The 21628-nt window shown below is 43.5% G+C and overlaps 1 protein-coding gene and 1 long non-coding RNA gene across 7 annotated transcripts in view; one reads left to right on the top strand and one right to left on the bottom strand.

The window, feature by feature from the left end:
* Window positions 1–21628, bottom strand: part of EIF2AK4 (eukaryotic translation initiation factor 2 alpha kinase 4) — a 99384-nt gene that overhangs the window by 19068 nt on the left and 58688 nt on the right. For all 6 annotated transcript variants that reach the window (XR_007453789.1, XM_049613316.1, XM_049613317.1 and 3 more), the window contains 11 exons: window positions 21359–21460; window positions 19909–19962; window positions 17175–17411; window positions 15384–15459; window positions 14768–14889; window positions 11126–11175; window positions 10010–10178; window positions 8396–8512; window positions 6924–6989; window positions 4294–4464; window positions 3814–3948 (listed from right to left, as the gene is read on the bottom strand). Coding sequence is in view for 5 of the 6 variants with exons in the window: in XM_049613316.1 (XP_049469273.1) it covers window positions 3814–3948; window positions 4294–4464; window positions 6924–6989; window positions 8396–8512; window positions 10010–10178; window positions 11126–11175; window positions 14768–14889; window positions 15384–15459; window positions 17175–17411; window positions 19909–19962; window positions 21359–21460 (1299 nt within the window). In the remaining variant the exon portion in view is untranslated. The remainder of the gene's footprint in view (window positions 1–3813; window positions 3949–4293; window positions 4465–6923; window positions 6990–8395; window positions 8513–10009; window positions 10179–11125; window positions 11176–14767; window positions 14890–15383; window positions 15460–17174; window positions 17412–19908; window positions 19963–21358; window positions 21461–21628) is intronic.
* Window positions 18575–20474, top strand: LOC125909857 (uncharacterized). Its single transcript, XR_007453790.1, has 2 exons — window positions 18575–18733; window positions 19637–20474. It is a non-coding gene; the product is annotated as an uncharacterized LOC125909857 (long non-coding RNA).

Genomic DNA, 21628 nt, shown 5'->3' with positions numbered 1-21628 from the left:
GTGTGTGTGTGTGTGTGTGTGTGTGTGTGTGTGTGTGTGTGTGTGTGAGGGAGAGAGAGAGAGAGAGAGAGAGAGAGAGAGACAGAGACAGACAGACAGATAGACAGACAGACATGGGAGCAAGCACACATGCCATTTTAGGAAAATGTTAACCAATGTTGCATCTGGAGCTGCCCTGTTCAATATGGTAGCCACTTAGCCGCATGTGGCTTGGACATTTGAAATGTAGCTAATCTAAATTGACATGTGCTGTGTATGTAAAATACATGCAGGTTGCAAAGACTCCGAATGAATAAAAAAAGCATGTAGATTAGCTCAATAATATTTAGATGTCTGATTACATGTTGAAATAATATTTTGGGTATACTGGGTTAAACATACACTGAATGCAAAGGCTTAGAAAAAAAAAGTAAAATAGCTTAAAAATTTTGATTCTATGTTCGATAAGAGATAATATTAAAATAAATTCCACCTGTTTCCTTTTTTTTTTTTTTTTTTTCTTTTAAGCGGGCTCCATGCCCAATGTGGAGCCCAGTGCAGGGCTTGAGTTCACGACCCTAAGATCAAGACCTGAGCTGAGACCAAGAGTCGGACACTTAACCGACTGAGCCACCCAGGCATCCCCCATGTGTTTCTTTTTACTTACTTTATGTCATTATTTATTTAAAATTACATATGTAGGTTCTGATTCTGGGCCAAGATGGGTAGCAACACTTCTATTTTTCCTGCCAAGTACAGCTAAAATTCCTGGACGTTACTTCTAAAACAAACGTAAGAAGCCTGTGAAGTGGAGAGAGGGGAGCAGACTGGCTAGGGACCACAGGATCTGGGGAATAACACATGGGGAGTTCCCTGGATTCGGTCTTTGCTTCATGTTTCTTGGATTGGGTGCTGGAGAAGCTGACAACCCAGAAATGCCAAGGAGAACCGACAAAAAAAAGCCCCCAGGAAAACCTGCTTTGTCTAGACCAAGAAAGGGGCAACCTGGCAGGGCAGAAAATGTTTAGAAAACACCTGCCCTGCTCCAGCCAAACACCAAAGGAAAAAGCATAGGCCCGCTCCCACCAGCAAAGGCTGAGCAGGGGCCTACACATTCACCCAGATGTAAGGAGCCTCCTTCTCCTACCAAGTCTGAGCGGGGTGGCATCAGAGAAGACTCGGTGGGAGCCAGGACTCTCTTATCTGCCTGAGATAGTATCCTCCCCTCACCCCCCAGTGTCACTGGAAGCCAGGAACCAAAGGATTTCAGGACACCCACCTCCATCCAAGCAGTAAGAAGTCCACACTCCTTGGGAGAGTGGAGGAGGCTGAGTCGTCGGAGACTGGAACTTTCTCTGCTATCCAGCAGCAACGAGGTTGCCCGCCACTTCCCCCACCCCTCACAACAGTACCTGTAGAGGCATGTGGGAAACAGGACCAAGGAACCCCTCCCACCCTAGGGATGCTGAAGAAAGCTGAGGAAGGAACCTGAATCTTTACCCTTAGCCAATAGTACCAAGAACCCCCTGCCCCTCCAGTGTGCTATCAGAGGAGACCTGCTAAACCAGAAGATCTGGCTAAGCTCCAGACTCTCATAACATAACACTTAAAATATCCAGGGTGCAAGTGAGAATCATGCATCAGGGCAAGAACCACGAAGATCTCAAAATGTGTAAGAAAAGACAACAGGGCGCCTGGGTGACTCAATTGGTTAAGCGTTCAACTTTGGCCCAGGTCAGGATCCCATGGTTCTTGAGTTCAAGCCCCACATGGGGCTCCGTGCTATCAGTGCAGAGCTCGCTTCGGATCCTCTGTACACTACCCCCTCCCTTGCTCTTGCGTGTACATGTTCTCTTCTTTCTCAAAAGTAAACATTTAAAAAAAAAAAAAAAAAAAGACAATCCACAGGAGTGCCTGGGTGGCTCAATCAGTCAAGTGTCCGACTCTTGATTTTGGCCCAGGTCATGATCTCACAGTTCATGGGATCAAGCTGGACGTCTGGCTCTGCGCTGACAGCAAGGAGCCTGCTTGGGATTCTCTCTCTTCCTCTCTCTCTCCCCCTTCCCCACTCATGCTCACTGGCTTGCTCTCTCTGAAAATAAACATTAAAAAAAAAAAAAAAAAAAAAGACAAGGGACACCAACACCAAGATGACAAAGATGTCAGAATTATCTGACAAGGATTTTAAAGCAACCATCATAAGAATGCTTCAACAAGCATTGTGAACAGGCTTGAAACAAACAAAAAAGGGTCTCAGCAAATAAGAAGGTAAAAACAAAACAAAACAAAAACAAAACTCTGGATGGGCTCAACAGCAGAATGGGGATAAGACGGGATATAGCCAATGAAACTGAAGATGACAGAATAGACTATAGACAGAACAGACTATAAAGCACAATGCCCCAGAACCTCAGGGATAGAACAAAAACTCAAACATTTGTCATCAGAGACCTAGAAGGAGAGGAAAAAGAGAGTGCAACTGAAGAGATCTTAGAAAAATATGCTTGAAACATTCTCCCCCGGTGCTGTGGTGAGGGGTGGGCAGGTGGGAAGTGGCAGAAGACCCTGTTACTGCTGGATTGCAGGGCAAGTTCAGCCTCCCACTCAGCTTTCTCCAGCACCACCACCCTCACAGGGAAGGTGGCCATGTTACTGCTTGGCTGGAGGAAGGGGTCCGAAATCCTTTAGTTCCTGGCCTCCGATGACCCTGTTCAGGGAGCACTGCCCAGGCAGATATGAAAGTCCTGGCTCCCACTTAGTGTTCTCTGATGCCACCCTGCTGGGGCTTGGGGGCGGCGGGGGGGCACACTGGAAAAGGACATAAACCTCTAGATTCAAGAAACTGAGATAATCCCAAAGAGTATGAATCCAACGAAAGTCACACCAAGACCTGTCATGATCACATTGCAAACTAAAGACAAAGAAAAAAAAAAATCTTAAAAAGCATGGAGTGAAACCCAACTTTCTTCTAGGGGAAAATTCAAATAACAGCACACTTCTCGTCAGAAACCAGCAATTCTTCTCCTCTTGGGTGTCTCGGAGTTTGGCAGCTGAAGTAAAAAGCATAACACTGTCTGATGTGGATCTCAATGTATGGAGAGGAAGTATTTAAGACAATTATAAGTGGGGGGAGGGGTATAAGGACTTAAAGGGGAGATAATGGTTCTATACTTCGTTTGAACTAGTAAATGTCAGCACCAAAGGATCTATATGTGACAGAACAGCTTTGTATCTCAATTGTGGCGGTGGTTACGGGACTCTACACATGTGGTACAATGGCACAGAATTATACACATACTGTGTACCAATGTCCGTGTCCTGGTTTTGATATTTTATTATAGTTATGCCAGATTTAACCATTCAAGGAAACGGAGTTCTCTTTGTGCTATCTTTGTAATTTTCTGTAAACTTGTAATTGTTTTAAAATAAAAGTTAGAGGTGCCTGGGGGGCTTAGCTGGTTAAATGTTCAGCTCTTGATATTGGCTCAGGTCATGACCTCACAGTTTGTGGGATCGAGCCCCACCATTGGGCTCTGTGATTGCTTGGGATTCTCTCTCCTCTCTCTCTCTCTCACCCAAACCCTGCTTGTGTGTGCTCATGCGCATTCACACACTCCCTCTCTCAAAATAAACATTTAAAGAAAATAATAAAAGTTAAAAACGCTACAAATGCGGTTCACAATACATTTCTATTCCTCGATAAAAGGCATGTGGGTGGCTCAATGATACCACTGGTTCAGTGTTTCTGAAGGTGTGAAATATTTCAAAATATCAAGTTATGAAAGAAATGAAACAATGCCAGAGTAAGTCAATTAATCCAGGGCAGGCTCTCACCAGCAGGTCGTATCGGCCACCAGCTGCAAGGATTTCAGATATAGCCCTTTGCCTCCGTCTGATGACCGCCACAAACTGGAAGATGACTCCGTTGTGCTGCTGCACCTTGTAAACCAAGCCCAAGTTGATCAAGACCTGTGAAGTGCAATCCCATGCAAACGTGTCAAGGGCACTGTTGTCCATGAATCACATCACAGCACCAGTAGGATGTGGTACACAGTATAGCCTGCCAAGTAAGAGAAACTCTGCTCTCTTCAAGAATCCCTGCTTTGCGGAAGCAGAATTGCTGTTCAATAGGAATCATGATGCTTGCAAGGAAATTCTGATTTAAGCCAAAATTATTACTAGATACCAACAGTTCCAAAATATAGAAAGTAGAATTCTGGAAAAATAAAACGCTTACTCGCATTAACTTAAAAAACCCATTTCCCCCTTGTGCTAATGCTACAAATCCATAATAGAATCCAACAGTTGCCAAACCTGTAACTTTATGCCAAATTTCTTCAGAAGTCCAACAATCTCCTCTAGATCTTTTAAGCCGTACTTCACCAACTGGGCAACACCTGTTTTCTGTTTTATTAACGAATTTATTGCTGGCGTGAGATCTTGCAAATCTCCCTTCTGCTCAATAAATTTGTAGAGTCGATACAGCTGGAAAGCAAAGAGGCACATTTAGCTTCCCATCCACGGTCGGGAAGATGCACTTTATGTGGTGTTCTGGACACACGGGGGTCATGGCAAAGCTTGTGCACCTCCACGAGGAGGGATTTTGTGGTCGGAGGCAATTTTAGCCTTTACTGGGATCCTAAGATTACCCTTTTCCCACAACTTGGAAGCACCTCACATAAGTGCTTCTGGCACCTGCTCCCAGTCAATGCTGACCCCTGCAGAGCAGAGCCTAGTCCCCAGTAGAGCCATCATTACAGATTTCCAAGCCAGTACTGTTCCTCCTTACCTTCCTCATTCTCATCTACTCCTGTTACTTCAAGCACAGAAATCGGGGGTGGAAAGGTCAAGTCTGACTGGTTCTCATTCTATTCTGAAGTAGCCAGAAATTCCCTCTCCTCCCTTTGCTGGAGTAATTCCTGTTTGGAGCCTTGGGGCACAGCTCGGGTGTTACCTCCTGCAGGCAGCCTCTAGATCCTTCCTTCCCTCTGACTTATACCTCCACCCCAGCTCTCAGCTGCTGCACCCACTGTCTTCCACAGGAGGGCAGTGGCTAGAGATTTTCCGCGGGCCCGGCCCAGTCCCTGGCACACAGCAGGTGAAGGAGGAAGGAACTATGGTCATACACCAGAAAGAAAATTCGCACTTTAGCTTCTGGGAGTTAAACAAAATTCTAGCTATTTTAAGACTATGTAAGTATAACCTGGCTCAACAATAAACTGGCACATGGAAACCAAGAACTGAATGAAGACTCAGCTTAATACAGTTTAATAACCATAAATTACTTGTATTTCTTCTCAAGTTTTAACATTAAATTACCCCCAAGAATGAGGTGCAAAAACAGTAGAGTCAATATCCCCAGATCTGGGTCCTTCACCCCGTCATCAACAAACTCCACGTGACTTTGAACAAGTCACAAAATCTCTCTGCGCCGAAGATCCTTCGTCGTTAAACAGAAGACTGGGCCAGACACTGGCTTACAACACTTCTACCTTCTAAGATCCTTAGAGTTCCATCTGTACATAATGAGAGCATTCAATGTCTTTTATCAAGTGCTAATTCTTCCGTTTTTAAGCCAATCAAACTTCCCAGAGATGTAGCAAAAAAGAGGCTGACATTTTGACAACGGATGCAGCTATCTATCATGTGCAAATGTGAAATATTTTTGCAAAGTGGCATTAGTTCCAAGAACCTTTTGGGTAAGGAATCGCTGGATTGGGCAGTTTCCTGAGTAGATTCCTTGTGCTATTTATGTCTGGGATTCTATCTGCTCATCGCTATGTGCTGTGTAATGCCTACAGTATTATGTAGGTACTGTGCTTCATGTTAAAATATTACGGCTCTGGTCACTTTGTGTTTCATTAATATCTCTTACAATATTTAATATCTAAAATTTAAGCTGGCTTAATTTCTCGAACTCCTAGTACTATGCAATCTGGTTTACTCTCCCTACGCCTACAAACTCTGTGCTGATTGCTTTGAGCTGAGGTCTGGGTGTGCCGTGTGTGTGCAAGTTGTGTTAGAGAGCCGCGGGTAGACCTGTGCTGCACAGATCCCCCCATGACTTTTTACAGGCCAATATGAATGGAGTTGAAAGCAGTCTATGGACTCTTCAACTGACCCCTTTAATATCCCTAGCGCTGTGCCTACAGCCCACACTGTAGGGGTCCTCAAGAATGAACACCTCTGCCCAGTCTGTGCACGATCATATTTTCATCTATCTCATACATGAATTTGCTGATCATCACAAACTCATGTAACTGAGTGCCTGCCCGACCAGGGCCAGAGGGATTCGGGGCAAGTTTAAAGAAGTATCCCTTCTCGTATAAATACTCAGGAAAATGTCAGAAATCCCTGTTGTCTTCTGCGATTCGTGACTCCATGAAGTGTGGGTTACTGTGTCAAAGATCAGAGACCAATCTGAAGCCTGTCGAGAGAACATGACAAACCTGTTTACCCCACGAGATATATTGCCACTGCGATCAAATATAAGATTTCAGGAAGAAATGTACCAAGAAGGCAGGAGCTTTTTCTCAACTCTGAGGTGTTAGGAGATCGGGAGGAGGGGATACAGTGGTGGGGGAAACCCAGATGATCTGCGGAGCTCTGTGCTTCAACCCAGTCCCAGAGGATCTATTTCAGAAGAGGACAGCTTGTGCTAGGCCCACTCGGCAGGAGGCCATGGCAAGCACAGCCCTTACACGGTTTAAGAGCAAAGCATCTGGTGATCAAGAAAGAAGGGGATGATGACTGCACATTAAGCAGCAGCATGGAGACGCATGCTTGGATCACAGCGCTGGGCTCTCTTCCCCTGATCCCGGAGGTTGCCATGGTACCGATTAACACTAGAGGGAAACCGGTCTGTGAGGCGACAGGGGACATTCTCTGGTATCACAAAGTTACAGAGACATGTAGACGTAGTAGCGCCGTGACAAGGTACTTACACTATTAGACGACAGAGACAGATTACAAAACTTGGCTTCCACTTCTGTCCTCGTCAGCTTTTCTGTCTAATGTGGAGAGAAAGGTAACAGCGAGAGTCACCAAATTTGGCCCCGGACAAGATATAATATCCAGGCTAATTCTGACAAGCATATCCTCTACTACAGACAAACTGCTTTCTAATCATGGAGGGTGGATTAATTCTGTGATTAGAAAAAAAAAATTTTTTTTTTCAATTCACATAAAAGAATTAAAAGGGGGAAGGTGCACTTGCTGAATGGTGAGGCAACCCTGAGCTGGACCGGCCGAACCAGAGTGCTTCCGTTTGGATGGCACGGGAGTAACTGATCCGTGTTCCCCAAACAAAAGCCACGTGCGGACAGGCTCTGAGCATCGAGTCCCATGCCGGCAAAGAGGCTGTGGCTGTGGGATAGGAACAAGGACGTGGAGCCCCCTGCACAATCCCTGGTGTTCCTGCCAGTGTCCTACTGACGTAGTAGGTCTGTTACAGCCCAACAGCAACAATATTTGGGGCTAAAGCACCACTGAGAAACACACAGTGAAATTAGGGCCCTGGATGCATACCAGTCAGATAAGAGAAAAGCTAGTTAGGTTTTGGGGGGCATGCGGCGGTGACCTGGGTGGCTTAGTCAGTTAAACATCCAACTCTTGATCTCGGCTCAGGTCATGATCTCCCGGGTCGTGAGTTCAAGCCCCACGTCAGGCTCTGCCCTAACAGCACGGAGCTTCCTTGGGATTCTCTCTCTCCCTCTCTCAGCCCCTCCCCTGCTCATGCTCCCTTTCTCAAAATAAATAAAGGAACTTAAAAAAATGAAAATAGCCTTTTTTGATGTACAGAAAACCAGTACAGTAAGCCAGCAGAGGCTTCCACTATCTGTTCTGACTCAATCACACAGCTTTGGCCACTTTAGATTACTGAATCTCCTGGATGCCTTATTTGTTATAAAAACCGTATTTAACATGAAATAAAATCAGAAAAGCATTCACCTTCAATTCAGCACTGTAACACTATTTAAGATTTTCGGTGGTTCCCCTCCAGGCTCTGCACGCATACGGTAGAGTATCTATACACATACTAGAGAGTCATGAACACTACGATGCAGCTAAATTAGCAAGAGTAACTAGACATAGCGCTGCCCCAGCCCCACAGGAAGGAGGTGCTAAACGAGGCCCCACCGAAGTTGAGACCACTCTCCCCCAGTCCAGCTGGTCCAAATCTATACATTAGTTTACTGATAAGTACAGGTGTTGTTGGAAGAACTAACGGCAGGGCATAGCCTTTTATTCTCAATATAGACACTCCCTCCAATTGTTTTTTTTTTTTTTTTTTTACCTTAGAGCAATGAGGGAAGGAGACAAAACTCCCAACTCAGTCTTATGGTTACATCACAAAGAAAATATTTATCAACTATCAGTATCTTTCAATCTCAAGTCCAAGTAATTAAATGCTCACCACGGCATCATACAGAATAACATAGACTTGACTGAGTTTATCTTCTGGGATCCCACAGTGTAAGAGGATTGCTTTCAATAACATGGTATGGTTCAGGTAAATACTGTAATTTCTTTCCTAGGATACAAGAGAAAAAACGTTGGTTTCATTATAAAAGTAGTATAAGTACGTGACCAAATCCAGAATCTTCCCACCAACTTGCCATCCCTGCAGGGCATTGTGGGAGGACTGAATCTTAGCATATTGCCTTCTAATTTCTTTTTTTTCATTAACATTGCTTTTACATTGTTAAAACCAGAGTATAATATAATCAAACGCCTTTTTTTAAAAAAAATGTTTATTTATTTCTGAGAGACAAAGCGCAAAGAGGGGAGGAGCAGAGAGAAAGGGAGACACAGAATCCGAAGCAAGTTCCAGGCTCTGAGCTGTCAGCACAGGGCCCGACGTGGGGCTGGAACTTACGAACCGTGAGATCATGACCTGAGCCCAAGTCGGACGCCCCATAATCAAACACTTTAATATAGAAATCCAAAATACTTTGGTTTTCAGCTATGGTGAAAAGCCTGAGTTTACACAGATTTCAAAGAGGGAGAGGATCTGGTTCAACAGTAACTGATGTTTAAGGACGGGCTGGTGGAACAGCTGTCATGACTTCTGTCCACCTGAGGTGATTAGCCAGCATTCACGGAGCAGTGAGCTACACGCGGCAGGGTATACAGCAAAGTGGACACAACAGCTCTGCCCTCAACCAGCAGGTGGCGCCTCACCTCAGGGGCTGTTGGGTTGAGAAGGAAAGGTGGCTGGCCAGCTGATGAGGGAGCAAGCAGGCTTTTGGGACAGAAGGGGTGCAAATGGCAGCTGGGAAAAGAGGTCTTTCTAGACAAGGAACAACGTGACTGGCACGGTGTGGGGGGGGTGAGTGGGCTCTTATGTGGGATGTGGAGGGAAGGCTTGAGGAAAGCAAACAGTTATGCCAGAGCAGTCTCTACTGGCGAGGCAGGATGCAAGCTCAATGGAAAGTAAAGTTGGGGAGCTGAGAGACAGCGTGGGGTATGGGGGGGCGGTCACAAAGGGTTCTGAACAGGGTGAAGGTACTAAAAGCATCCTGGTGGGGGGGGGGGGCACCTGGGTGGCTCAGTTAAGAGTCCAACTTTGGCTCAGGTCATGATCTCACGGTTTGTTAGTTCGAGCCCTGCATCGGGCTCCGTGCTGATGGCTCGGGGCCTGGAGCCTGCTTCAGATTCTGTGTCTCCCGTTTTCTCTGCCCCTCCCCTGCTCATGCCCTCTCTTTCTCTCCCAAAAATAAAAATAAAATAAACAGATAAATACATTTTTTAAAAGCATCCTAGGAATCTTAGCTGATTTCTTGCATGTTGGAAGAACGGGCAGAGAAACAATGCCCTTCCCTCGAACCAGATAAAAACAAAACCCATTCTTTTCAAGGCAGAGGGAAGAGCCTGAGATAAACCCAGAAGTAACTTCATCAAACTCTTAGTCATTTTAGTAAAATGTGACCCCCTACTGGTAAAGCCCGGGGTTTGGGGGCGGGGGGTGGGGAACAGGGTCAAGGAATCTAGCAGGATGACCTTGGCATGTTAGACTCTGGAAAGTCACCTGAAGCGCTGGGAACTCCTGGATGATTTCACAGATCGTATAGATGATTTCCGCAGTGGGCAGAGAGCTGTTGGTGGTAGATGTGACAATATCAAATGCACACTCCAGAAGCTCTTTGGGATGAAATCGGTCTAACTTGCGAGGTCTGAACACACGTTCTATGCAGTATCTGGAGAGAGAAACCCAGATTTACGAGGTCACTGCTTCCTGGAATCAAATATGCTTAAGAGGTTATGGAACAAGAGAAAAGAAATCTGAGAAAATGAATCAGTGGTAGGATCAAGAGGCTTTAAAGAGACATTAAAGTGCCAATTCCTAGGGCTGCCACTAAGTACAGGGCTTGATTTGTTCTTTAATGTTTGAAACAGAGATGAAGTTGCATGCAAGAAATAATTTTACCTTTAGTGCTTGCTTTCTACCCAGTGACACACCTTAGGCCTCTGCCTGTTCATTGTTCACTTGCAGCTGAGAGTAAAACCATTTGTAAAGAGCTCTGACTTCCTTTGAAGAACGACGCTTTAAAGCAGGGTGCCTCGTTGGCAACAATACCGCTCCAATTTATGGAGATCACGCTGTTTGACCCCTGTGGCAGCTGAATGTACAGAAAAACCTTTTCCACTGCCAAGTGCCTGGAGGTCCTCAGCATCCAGCATTCCTGCTGGGTTTACTCCACTTCTCTACAAGCAGCTTTTGTTCAGTTACCTGCGTCGGCAGTTTTCACACAGAGACCACTGGCCGTTTGTCCCTCCAATTAAGGTTTACAAGGGGCCATCTGTGATCCAGAGCCGCCAGATGTTTTTGTCAAGCAACCATTTGTGAAAATAATTAGTTGTGTTGCTTGGGGACGTTAGAAGGCGCAGAATAGACTGCAGGGGCCTTGGGGTGCCTGCCCAACTGCTACGTTTGTTCTAAAGAGAAGGCCGACAGTCGGTGTCCCTTTTTTATTAAAAGGGGTACTGTGGTTGGTATTTTAATCATACTCCAAGCTCATGACTTTAAACCCCAAATTCAAACCCCAAATTCTTTGCTGTGTCAGGAGCATAGATGACAAAACATCCTCCTTTGGCTTCTTTCCCACATCCACCAAATGAAACTGAAACCCCCATTGTTTCGTACCGTTTCAAATTCAGTATATTGTTTCTCGCAACGTATCTTGCAAAAGGAACCTGAAAAGCAAAGTTTCAAAGGTCGATGTTAAAATGTGCCAGAACCCACTCCTTTTGGTTTTTTAAGAACAGCTTTGTTGAGATATAAAGTCCACCCTTTTAAAGTGTACAATTCAGTCAGTCAGAGAAAGACAAATATCGTTATGACTTCACTTACATGAGGACTTTAAGATACAAAACAGGTGAACTTAAGGGAAGGGAAGCAAAAATCATATAAAAACAGGGAGGGGGACAAAACATAAGAGACTCTTAAATATAGAGAACAAACAGAGGGTTGCTGGAGGAGTTGTGGGAGGGGTATGGGCTAGATGGGTAATGGGCATTAAGGAATCTACTCCCGAAATCAGTGTTGCACTATATGCTAACATGGATGTAAATTAAAAAGTAAATAAATTAAAAAAAATAACTCAGTGGTTTTTAGTCTATTCAGAGTTGGGCACTGCTCATCATTCACATTCCTTGAAATGTTCCTGACTCGGTCAGTCAGCAGTAGACCTACTGTGGGGCATGCTACCCACCTTATTCACTGTGGCACTTCTTAGGTTTTTCAATTTGAGAAAAACTTTTTTTTTTTTTTTTAATTTATTTATTTGAGGGGCTGGGAGAGAGGGAGAGAATCCCAAGCAGGCTCCAGCAATTTCAGCACAGAGCCCGATGTTGGGCTCGATCCCACAAACCTTGAGATCATGACCTAAGTCAAAACCAAGAATCAGGGGCGCCTGGGTGGCTCAGTCGGTTAAGCGGCTGACTTCGGCTCAGGTCATGATCTCACGGTCCGTGAGTTCGAGCCCCGCGTCGGGCTCTGTGCTCACAGCTCAGAGCCCGGAGCCTGTTTCAGATTCTGTGTCTCCCTCTCTCTGACCCTCCCCCGTTCATGCTCTGTCTGTCTCAAAAATAAATAAACGTTAAAAAAAATTTTTAATAAAAAAAGAAAAAAACAAAACCAAGAATCAGAAGCTCAACTGACTGAGCCACCCAGATGCCCCGAGAAAAACTCACTTTTAATTAAACACACTCTGTCCAATTTTATTATGCCAAATTGCGATCAGCAAGATCAGCACAAGTTACAGTAAAACTTTGGTTTGTGAGCATAATTAGTTCTGGAAACATGTTTGTAATCCAAACCACTTGTGTATCAAAGCGAATTTCAAGAACCACTGTCTCAGTTGTGATCATGTGACATTTGGCATCATGTACTCCTCATGATGCACGACATCACTCATTTATCAGGTTAAAATTTATTAGAAATGTTTGCTCATGGGGTACCTGGGTGGCTCAGTCAGTTGAGCATCTAAATTCAGTTCAGGTCATGATCTCACGGTTCTCAGGTTTAAGCCCCGTGTCAGGCTCTGTGCTGACAGCTCAGAGCCTGGAGCCTGCTTTGGATTCTGTGTCTCCCTCTCTCTCTGCCCCTCTCCCGCTCATGCTCTTGGTCTCTCTCTCTCTCTCTCTCAAAAATAAATAAAAATATTTAAAAAAAAAAAAAAAGAAGAAGAAATGTTTGCTTGTCTTGCGGAACACTCACTGAACAAGTTACTCACAATCCAAGGTTTTACTGTATTTGGTTACCCGTGAATTTTTTTTTATCTATTTTGCCCATTCCCCTCCCCCTGCCCTCACCCCCGACTTCCTGCCTTTGGCAGTCACCAGTTTGTTCTCTGAATTTAAGAGTCTGTTTTTTGTTTTGTTTTTAGATTCCACATATGAGTGAAATTATATGGTACTTGTCATTCTCTGATGTATTTTACTTGGCATAATACCCTCTGGTTCCATCCATGTTGCAAATGGCAAGATTTCATTCTTTTTATGGCTGAGCAATATTCCACTGTATGTATATACCATATCTTCTTTATCCATTAAACTATCAGTGGACACTTGGGCTGTTTCCATATCTTGGCTACTATAAATAATATTAATTATACAAATAACTGGATGTTTTTTTTTAATTAATTTATTTATTTGAGACACAGAAAGCGAAAGGACAAGAGGGGCAGAGGAGCTGAGGGGGGGGAGACAGAGGGAGAGAGGGAGGGAGAGAGGGAGGGGGGGAGGGAGGGAGGGGGAAAGACAGGGAGAGAGAGAATCTTAAGCAGGTTCTATGCTCCGTGGGGAGCCCCATACACGGCTGGATCCCATGACCCTGGGATCATGACTTGAGCTAAAATCAAGAGTTGGACTCTCAACTGATTAAGCCACCCAGGCGCCTCTGACTGAATTTTTTAAAGTATCATGTATGATAATTCAGTCAAAATGGGTCTAATCTCTTATGATAAATTCCCTGATTTTTCCATGATCTTCTAGAAGTTCTTAACCACCTGCTAATAATAACCACAACTTATAAAATCATTGTCTGACTGTCCCAAGAGATCTGACCCAGTACCATTAACTACGGATCAAATTCTCAAAGGTACTCACTTTTTATTTGGGAGGACTGAGTATTAGCTTACAGAAAGGGAGCTCAGGTTTAAAAATCTGCACTGTAGGGGTGCTGGGTGGCTCAGTGGGTGAAGCATCCAACTCTTGATTTTGCCTCAGGTCATGATCTCACTGTCCCTGAGTTCAAGCCCCACATAGGGTTCCATGCTAACAGCGCAGAACCTGCTTGGGGTTCTCTCTCTCCCTTTCTCTGCCCCTCCCCAGCTCTCTCAAAATAAATAAAATAAATTTTTAAAAAAAATTTTTAGTGTTCATTTTTGAGAGAGAGAGACAGAGCACAAGCTGGGGAGGGGGTGGGTGCACAGGGTACAGAGAGTGACAGAGACACAGAATCCAAAGCAGGCCCCAAGCTGTCAGCACAAAGCCCGACACAGGGCTCAAACTCACGAGCCATGAATGAGATCATGACCTGAGCCGAAGTCGGAGCTTAACCGACTGAGTCACCCAGGCACCCCAATAAAATAAACTTTAAAAGAGGCTGACCATCTTTTCCGAAGTTTATCAGCCCAGCGCAATTTCTCTTCTGAGAACTGACTGGTTACAGCTTTTGCTCATCTCCCTACTTGTCAGTGCTTTCTGTGCATGAGGGGAATCACACCCTTGTCTGCCTTAGGCATGTTCAGTGCTGCAGATGGCTTGTCAGCAACCAGCACGAGAGGAGTGCATAACCAGTCACTGCTGTCAAAGGGAACCCCGAGGGATCGGGAGAAAGCAAGCATGAGCGAAATTCGGCACACCTCATTATCAGACGCACTTGCAATTAGAAGAATTTCATTGTTCTCGACATTAACACGTTAGGAAGTTAGGGAAGATCTAGTTAGGAGGTAAAGAAAAAAAATGCATTGATTTGTCTGACTTGGCCAGGTCCACCTGCTATGGTCACTCGGCAGAGCTCAACAATGAAATGCAGATGTGGCAATCCTAGGATCAGAAGTACTTGCTCCATAAGCAAGGTGGATGTACACAAGGTCAAGCGTATACTAAATTCCAGTAATGCTCTCACTGCAATAACTCCCTCAAGAATGTGTTTCTTAAAGGGGACATTTAGAATGGAAGCCTAGGGGAAAACATGACGGGCAAGGGTCAACCTGTCACACAGATGCCACCTGCGACCAGACATGATAGCTGGCCTGTCCCAGGGCGTTCCCAGCCTCACCCGCAGGTCGAAAGGAAGCATCACCAGCATCCCGCTGTGGTCCATGAATAAGGCGGCTTCGTTGTGCTCATATATTTGCCTATTTTGGGGAAGCAGGAGTGGGGTACACAGCTGGACAGCTCCTACACCAAGTCAGAAAAAATAACTGATCATCATGTTCTCATTCTTCCTGGGGGGGCAACTAAAAACGAACACCAACCTGACAGGTAAGTATCTGCTATTGGCTGCTGAAACCATCACCAGGCTCTCTCTGGTTCTCTAACCCCACTAACGGACAGCTCGTCTATTAAGTTTAACGTAGTCTTCCTTCTTTCCCCTTTTTTTTTTTTTTTAACGTCATCTTATTTCTGACTCCACGAACCAACTGTATTTTAGTAGCAAGCCTAAATATTCAAATCATAAATATTCAGATCTTCTCCTCTCAATAAGTTGAGTGTTAAAAATAAGCCTAAATGTCACATGATGTCAAGTGCCTGTAACTGAATTTAAAGGTAAAATATGGCTGCACCCATATCTGTGAACAGTACTTTTTTTTAAAAAAATTAACAGTACTTTCTAATGATGCAACAGAACACCTTTTGAGAAGGCCTAGGATTTTTTTTAAAAAAGGACATACCATGTCTTTTAAAGATGCGGATGATGGTGTCACACACATGTTGCTGTATCTTGGCTGTACGGATTGAGAAGGTGCCCTAAAATATGACCAATTAACACATCATCAAAAGTCAAATTAAAAAGTTCTCTTAAAATGGTTATGTGTAGCTTGCAATAAATACCACATTGCTTATCCCTAGGACCACAAAAGGGATGTCAACAATGAGTCCCTTTTTGAGCATGCTCAGGGGGGCCATCTTGAAGAAGGCCACCAACAGCTCAAAGGCCAGATTCTTGTTTTTTAAAAAAAAATTTTTTTTTTTTAACGTTTATTTATTTTTGAGACAGAAAGAGACAGAGCATGAACGGGGGAGGGTCAGAGAGAGGGAGACAGAATCTGAAACAGGCTCCAGGCTCTGAGCTGTCAGCACAGAGCCTGACGCGGGGCTCGAACTCACGGACCGCGAGATCATGACCTGAGCCGAAGTCAGCCGCTTAACCGACTGAGCCACCCAGGCGCCCCGTCCAGATTCTTAACCATGTTGAAATATGCCTTTCAGATAGAGCTGATCACACAACACGTTCTCCCCAAGGATTCTTGGGGATGCAACTGTCACAGAGCAATCAGACATCTCATAGCATCAGACGCCCTCCCACATACCAAGGTAATCCATGGTGGCCCCCTTGAAAGCTACCCGGCGTTTATCTATTTTATAAAGAGCTTTTTCATTTGTTTCTTAGTACACAACACCATTTTGCTAGAGAAAATTTAGAAAGAACCAACAAGAAAAATGACAAAAATAAACAACTCACCTATAATCCTGTAAGTATCTTTCTCATATTGCCAGCCAGCAAAAACTGGTTTGGCCGTTGATAAGTACACTAATCTTCCACAAACCTTACCACTACTTTACTACTCTTCTAAAATTACATCATTCTTTCAAGCATACAGAAACATACAAAGAAAATAACAAATATGTTATTCATCCATGCAACTTTTTCAAATTTTAACATTTTGCTATATTGTTCCAGACTGTTTTTGTTTAAAATGGAATGGGCGGGGAGGAGAGGGAAAAGTGAAAAAGTTGAAGGTTGCCAAACCTGGCAATGTTTCAGAAACCACCCGGGGTGATTTTAAGAGGAGACACTTGGAGTGCCTCACACCTAGAAATTCCAAGTCACTAGATCGGATATAGGGCCCAAGTGTCAGAAATGCCCAAGGGCCTCTCAGATATACCTTCAGGTGCAGCCAGCATTGGGAGCAACTGACCCCATATGGATGTGAACGGGTTAGATGCTTTCAGCTCTGGGCAGCTGCGCCCGGGCTCAGTCTCTAAAAGCACTGCTGCTTAATCTGTTAGGTGGATGGAGAAGGGCATGGGTCAGGAACTCCTTAGAGTTAAGCAATTAAAAGTATGGCTCTTCCCAGGGGCGCCTGGGTGGCTCAGGTGGTTAAGCGTCCCACTTTGGCTCAAGTCATGATCTCACGGTTCATGAGTTCGAGCCCTGCGTCGGGCTTGTGCTGACCGCTCAGAGCCTGGAGCCTGCTTCAGATTCTGTCTCTGTCTCTCTGCCCCTCCCCTGCTCATACTGTGTCTCTGTCTCTCTCAAAAAATAAACATTTAAAAAGAAAAAAAAAAAAAAAAGCATGGCTCTTCCCAGAATGATACATATGTGCCTATTTTGCACATACGGACCTCAGAATAAGAACATACGCTGGAGGCATTAAAGGGATCCATGAAAACTAAGGAACTGACTTGCCCCGTCTGTGAACCAAGCTGAGCTCTCTTTTGGAAGCTGAGCTCAAGCCCACCTTCAGCATGTTGCTGTCGTAGGTGTAATCGATGGCGGGGGAGATGCGCTGGGAGAAGATCTGGGCCATCATGGTGCGGTAGGCCTTGCCATCCACGTTGGCCAGGGTGTGGTGCAGAACTTCGTGCAGCTCCGACTCCTCCATCTGGGGTGGGGGCAGCAGCTCACTCTTGAGCAGTTCTGTGGCCGTGGGCCGCTTGGCGGGATCATGGTTCAACAGCCAGGAGATGACAGATTTCTGTAACGAAAGTCAGGCACGCTGGTGACCGGATGCAACAGAAGATGCTCTGGAATTCTGACAAGCTGGTGGTTGATTCAGGTCAAAGAAAAGACACCACACTTCTTGCACTGAGTTGGTGCATTGTAATTGGTAGCTCTGAAATCACACAAGCTGTCATTTCTCGCCCTGCACTTCATTCTGGCCACAGAGTTGTGAGATAGTATAATAGAAGTGTTTCTTAAAAGGCAGAGCCCCTTTTTACATTTTATTGTTATGAACAACCAGAAGATCCTCAACTCAACAACACAGAAGCAGAACTGAGGCCTTATAAACACACAAAATACTTTATCAAAACAGGTGTAGGAAGAGAAAATAATTATCCCTAGATGCCTAATTTTAGTAAAAATTATAATGCAGAGTAGCTGCTGGAATCCTTACATCTTGTTCTAATTTTTTCCTCTCCATTTATGTTATCTGTATTAAGGTCATTCCCTGGAATTCTCTTGATTTATGTTACTCATTTATTATGACCTCAAAGCCACTACGTCATTAAGCAGGGAACTATGTGAGAACACCCTGAACCTTGAAAGGTTCCTTCATGAGTCCTTAATTCTCCTGTTACACTAAGGACTTATAAAGAGAGGAATATGTGAGATCAGAAAAATGTCAATTTTTAGATGAATCTTATTAAGCATTTTTTAGTTACAGATTCTTAATATATTCTCTCTCTGCGGCCCTCCTAACTCCTACTGCTGTCTTAGGCTGAAAGAAAAACACATGTAAAGAAAGGATGAATTAAAAAAAAAAAAGAAATGAAATGAAAAGAAAGGAATGAACAAGACACCACTTTTATGAAAAGTTAAATTAAACTGGTAAAGGGGTGCCTGGGGTGGCTCAGTTGGTTAAGCGTCTGACTTCGGCTCAGGTCATGATCTCACGGCTTGTGAGTTTGAGCCCCGTGTCGGGCTCTGTGCTGACAGCTCAGAGCCTGGAAGCTGCTTCAGAGTCTGTCTCCTTCTCTCTCTGTCCCTCACCAACTCGTGTGCACATACACACGCGTGCTCTCTCTCTCTCAAAAATAAACGTTAAAAAAGTTTTTTTAATTTAAACTGGTAAAAGCAATTCCATATTTAGCAATACAGACCCTATTACAATGCTCGATTTCTGTTGTGTGGCAACAATTGTATCATATTCAGTACATATGCATTTTCTATGCTGTTTCTTTTCAGATAAAAAGCAACAGCTATGATGTGGGGGGCAGCACGGGCTGCGGTTCGGGGACCACGTTTATCTGGCCCAAACACAAATACTTTCGGGTACCCAGTACGTACCTCTGGGAGGTGAGCAATCACCGTTGAGAGAAATGGTTGGTACAGTTGCTCTTGTGTTTGTAGTTTAATAAAACAGACCCCACAGCTGCCAACACGTGGAAATACTAAGAAGAACTTGTTATAGGGAAAGGCTATGAAATGAACATTTATTTATGACATCCAGAAACACAGGAAACGACTCCGTTCAAATCAATGATAATAGCTAACAAAAGCAGCAGAAACACAATGCAGTGTATTTTCTAATGGTCCTTCGCTAATGGAACAGACGAGGCAGAACGGGTTCCTCCAGCCATAAATAAATGTCCTGTTTAATACTACCGAATTACAGAACGATAGTGTTAATATAAATAAAGGGCACTTAATCCTTTTATTTGACAGGTGAGGAAAATCAAAATCTAGATAAGTGACTCGTCCAATCAGATACATAGCCAATAAGCAAGAAATTGCAAACTAATGCCACGTTCTAGCGAAGCTTCTGTTCTCAACACTAATAATTTAAATAAGCGATTTTGCCTTGATAATAAAGAAAAGTCAGGATAAACTTCCATATGCCAGATTATCAACCAAGGAAGGCTTCGCCAAGATAAACCACCAAACACTAAGAAGAAATGCACACCAGAAGCACAATATACAGGTTCACCAATAATTACTCATTCACATTAGCTGGATGCCAAATACGCCATGACATGCATTACATATACACATACTCAGGTGTTTATAGTATGGAGGATAAATTATTTTACTTTAAAATACTATCATCATCAGACTGTCGAGTCTTCTCCTTTACAATCTGAGCTACTTTAACTACAAAACTGAATGAAATTATAGTTTTAAACTGTATTCTTTTCTTAAAAAGTTCCAAGCTTTCTCTAACATAATGAAATCTAAAAGCTTTCTCTTTTTTTCCAACAGCTAAGCCAAGGTTCCAAACAGCACTTCAAAAGCACAATGAACCACACAAAAGAACCCTGTAGCTGGTTAATTTTCTGTGCCAGTCCTTGGCATTTTTATGGTGTATTTCGAGTCTAATAACATTTAAAGCATTTCATCTTTTGATGTTTTTCCCCACGGTGTTCCCAGGGCACGAGAGAATGAGTGGCAGAACGGTACTAATTGAAAAAGAAGAAAAACAGTAATTAAAATCCTAGGGTGAAGACACAGTAATGGAAGTGTCAGAGAATTACCTGCTTTGTATGCTCTCCATCATCGAAGTCTTCTGGAAACTTAGGCGACGTGGGCTAAAAGAATATTATATTCAAACCAGTAAGTGCTTGGCAAACTGCCACAGTGAAAAAGCATTTAAATCACCAGACGTAAGAAAATCGAGTATAAAAATGAAAACAAGGAAAGACTGAAGTGATACCTTCTTGAAGCCCAAGGCCCACAGTTCCAAGCACATAAATATTATTTTAACACAAATTTTACCCAAATGACAGCCAGATGATAGAAAACACCTCATCTGAGGACAAAGTATTTTAAAATCTAATGGTTTCAGAGGAAGACAAAGTAGCTTCATAAAACACACAGATGAAAAGAGGAAAAAAAAAAACCCCAAAACAAAACAAAAACCCAAAACAAAAAAAAACACCAAAGCACCAACACACAATAACAACAACAACAACAACAACAAAAACCAAACATTAATACTTAAAACCTGTATCTCCTGAAAAGCTCCCACCTTTCTGGTAAATAAGATTTCAATCATAGCATCAACTTGACAGCTTAGATATTCTTCAAATGAGGGAACAAACATGAACTTTAGACTAAAGAAAGGCACTTCATCAAGGAAATAATCCTAGAAGAGCATTCCAAGTCAAGGCAAGGACATGGTAATCACTTTATTTACTTCCATACTTTGTGAACATCGTGGTCTATGCTGTACTGGCAATAAAATAATTCTAGTTTTCAAAAATACCTAGAGGAATATTCTCAGTCATGGTGGATAGGATTTCAGCTCAGGAAAATAGGCGGCTCTTTGCTTTGCTCATGAACATGCAAATCTAAGCCACCCCCATTCACCCAAACCTTGATGCTCTCCACTTTGTCCTAAAGCTCTTTGTAATGGGCATCCTGGGCCTCACACACTGTTAACACTGGTCCCTTTTAGTTTGGGCAATAGGTGAGGCAAGGATTAATCCCAAAATCACTAAGGGAAATTTCCCTGGGGAAAAAAATTCAAGTGGCTGCTATCTTCCCCAGACCCTTTTAAATTTCTGGCCATAGGGGTATTCCTGAGGCATTACTACCATGTCCTTTTGGTTAGAACCTTTCATTTCTAGAACTAAATCTCCATTATCCTTATAACTCATTTCCCACCATTGCAACTACATCAATATCATGCAAAATTTTTTGATTCTTCTTTTGTTTTAAAACCAAGAGTAAATCTCTAAGAATAATTTTTTAAAAGTAACTATGACCTAGCAATCTCTCCAAGTAGGATTTCCAAAAACAAACAAAACTGGGGAAAGTTTCTCATGACTGGAAGTGTATAAGCAGAGGAGATTTCCTTTTACTAGAAATATAGATTATAGTGAAACTGCCTCTTCCATGTTATAAATACCAGAAGGGTACCCTGATGTCCACGCTAAGATTTGGGTTACTGGAAGTTGAGGCATTAAAACATCTGATACATACATCTCTGAGTTGGTTGAGAACAAAGATCCTTTCTGAGGCCGTGACCATGGGGTGGTAGGACATCTCAAAGAAGATAATTCCCAGGCTGAAGAGATCCACTTTCTAAGGAGTAAAAAGAACTGTATTTAGACAGCCTTGATATGAACGTGTCATTTACCAGGAAATTATACGATGAGCACTGTTAGCTGGAAAAAGGTTTACTAAGGGAAAAACAAGCCACACTAGAAAAAACTTATTTTTTTCTAAAAAAATTATAGGTATAAAGTGCAG

This window comes from Panthera uncia (genome assembly GCF_023721935.1).
Source record: "Panthera uncia isolate 11264 chromosome B3 unlocalized genomic scaffold, Puncia_PCG_1.0 HiC_scaffold_1, whole genome shotgun sequence".
NCBI classification, from domain to species: Eukaryota; Metazoa; Chordata; class Mammalia; order Carnivora; family Felidae; genus Panthera; species Panthera uncia.
Note: the sequence above shows the minus strand (reverse complement) of the source record. Positions and strands in the feature narration are given on the sequence as shown.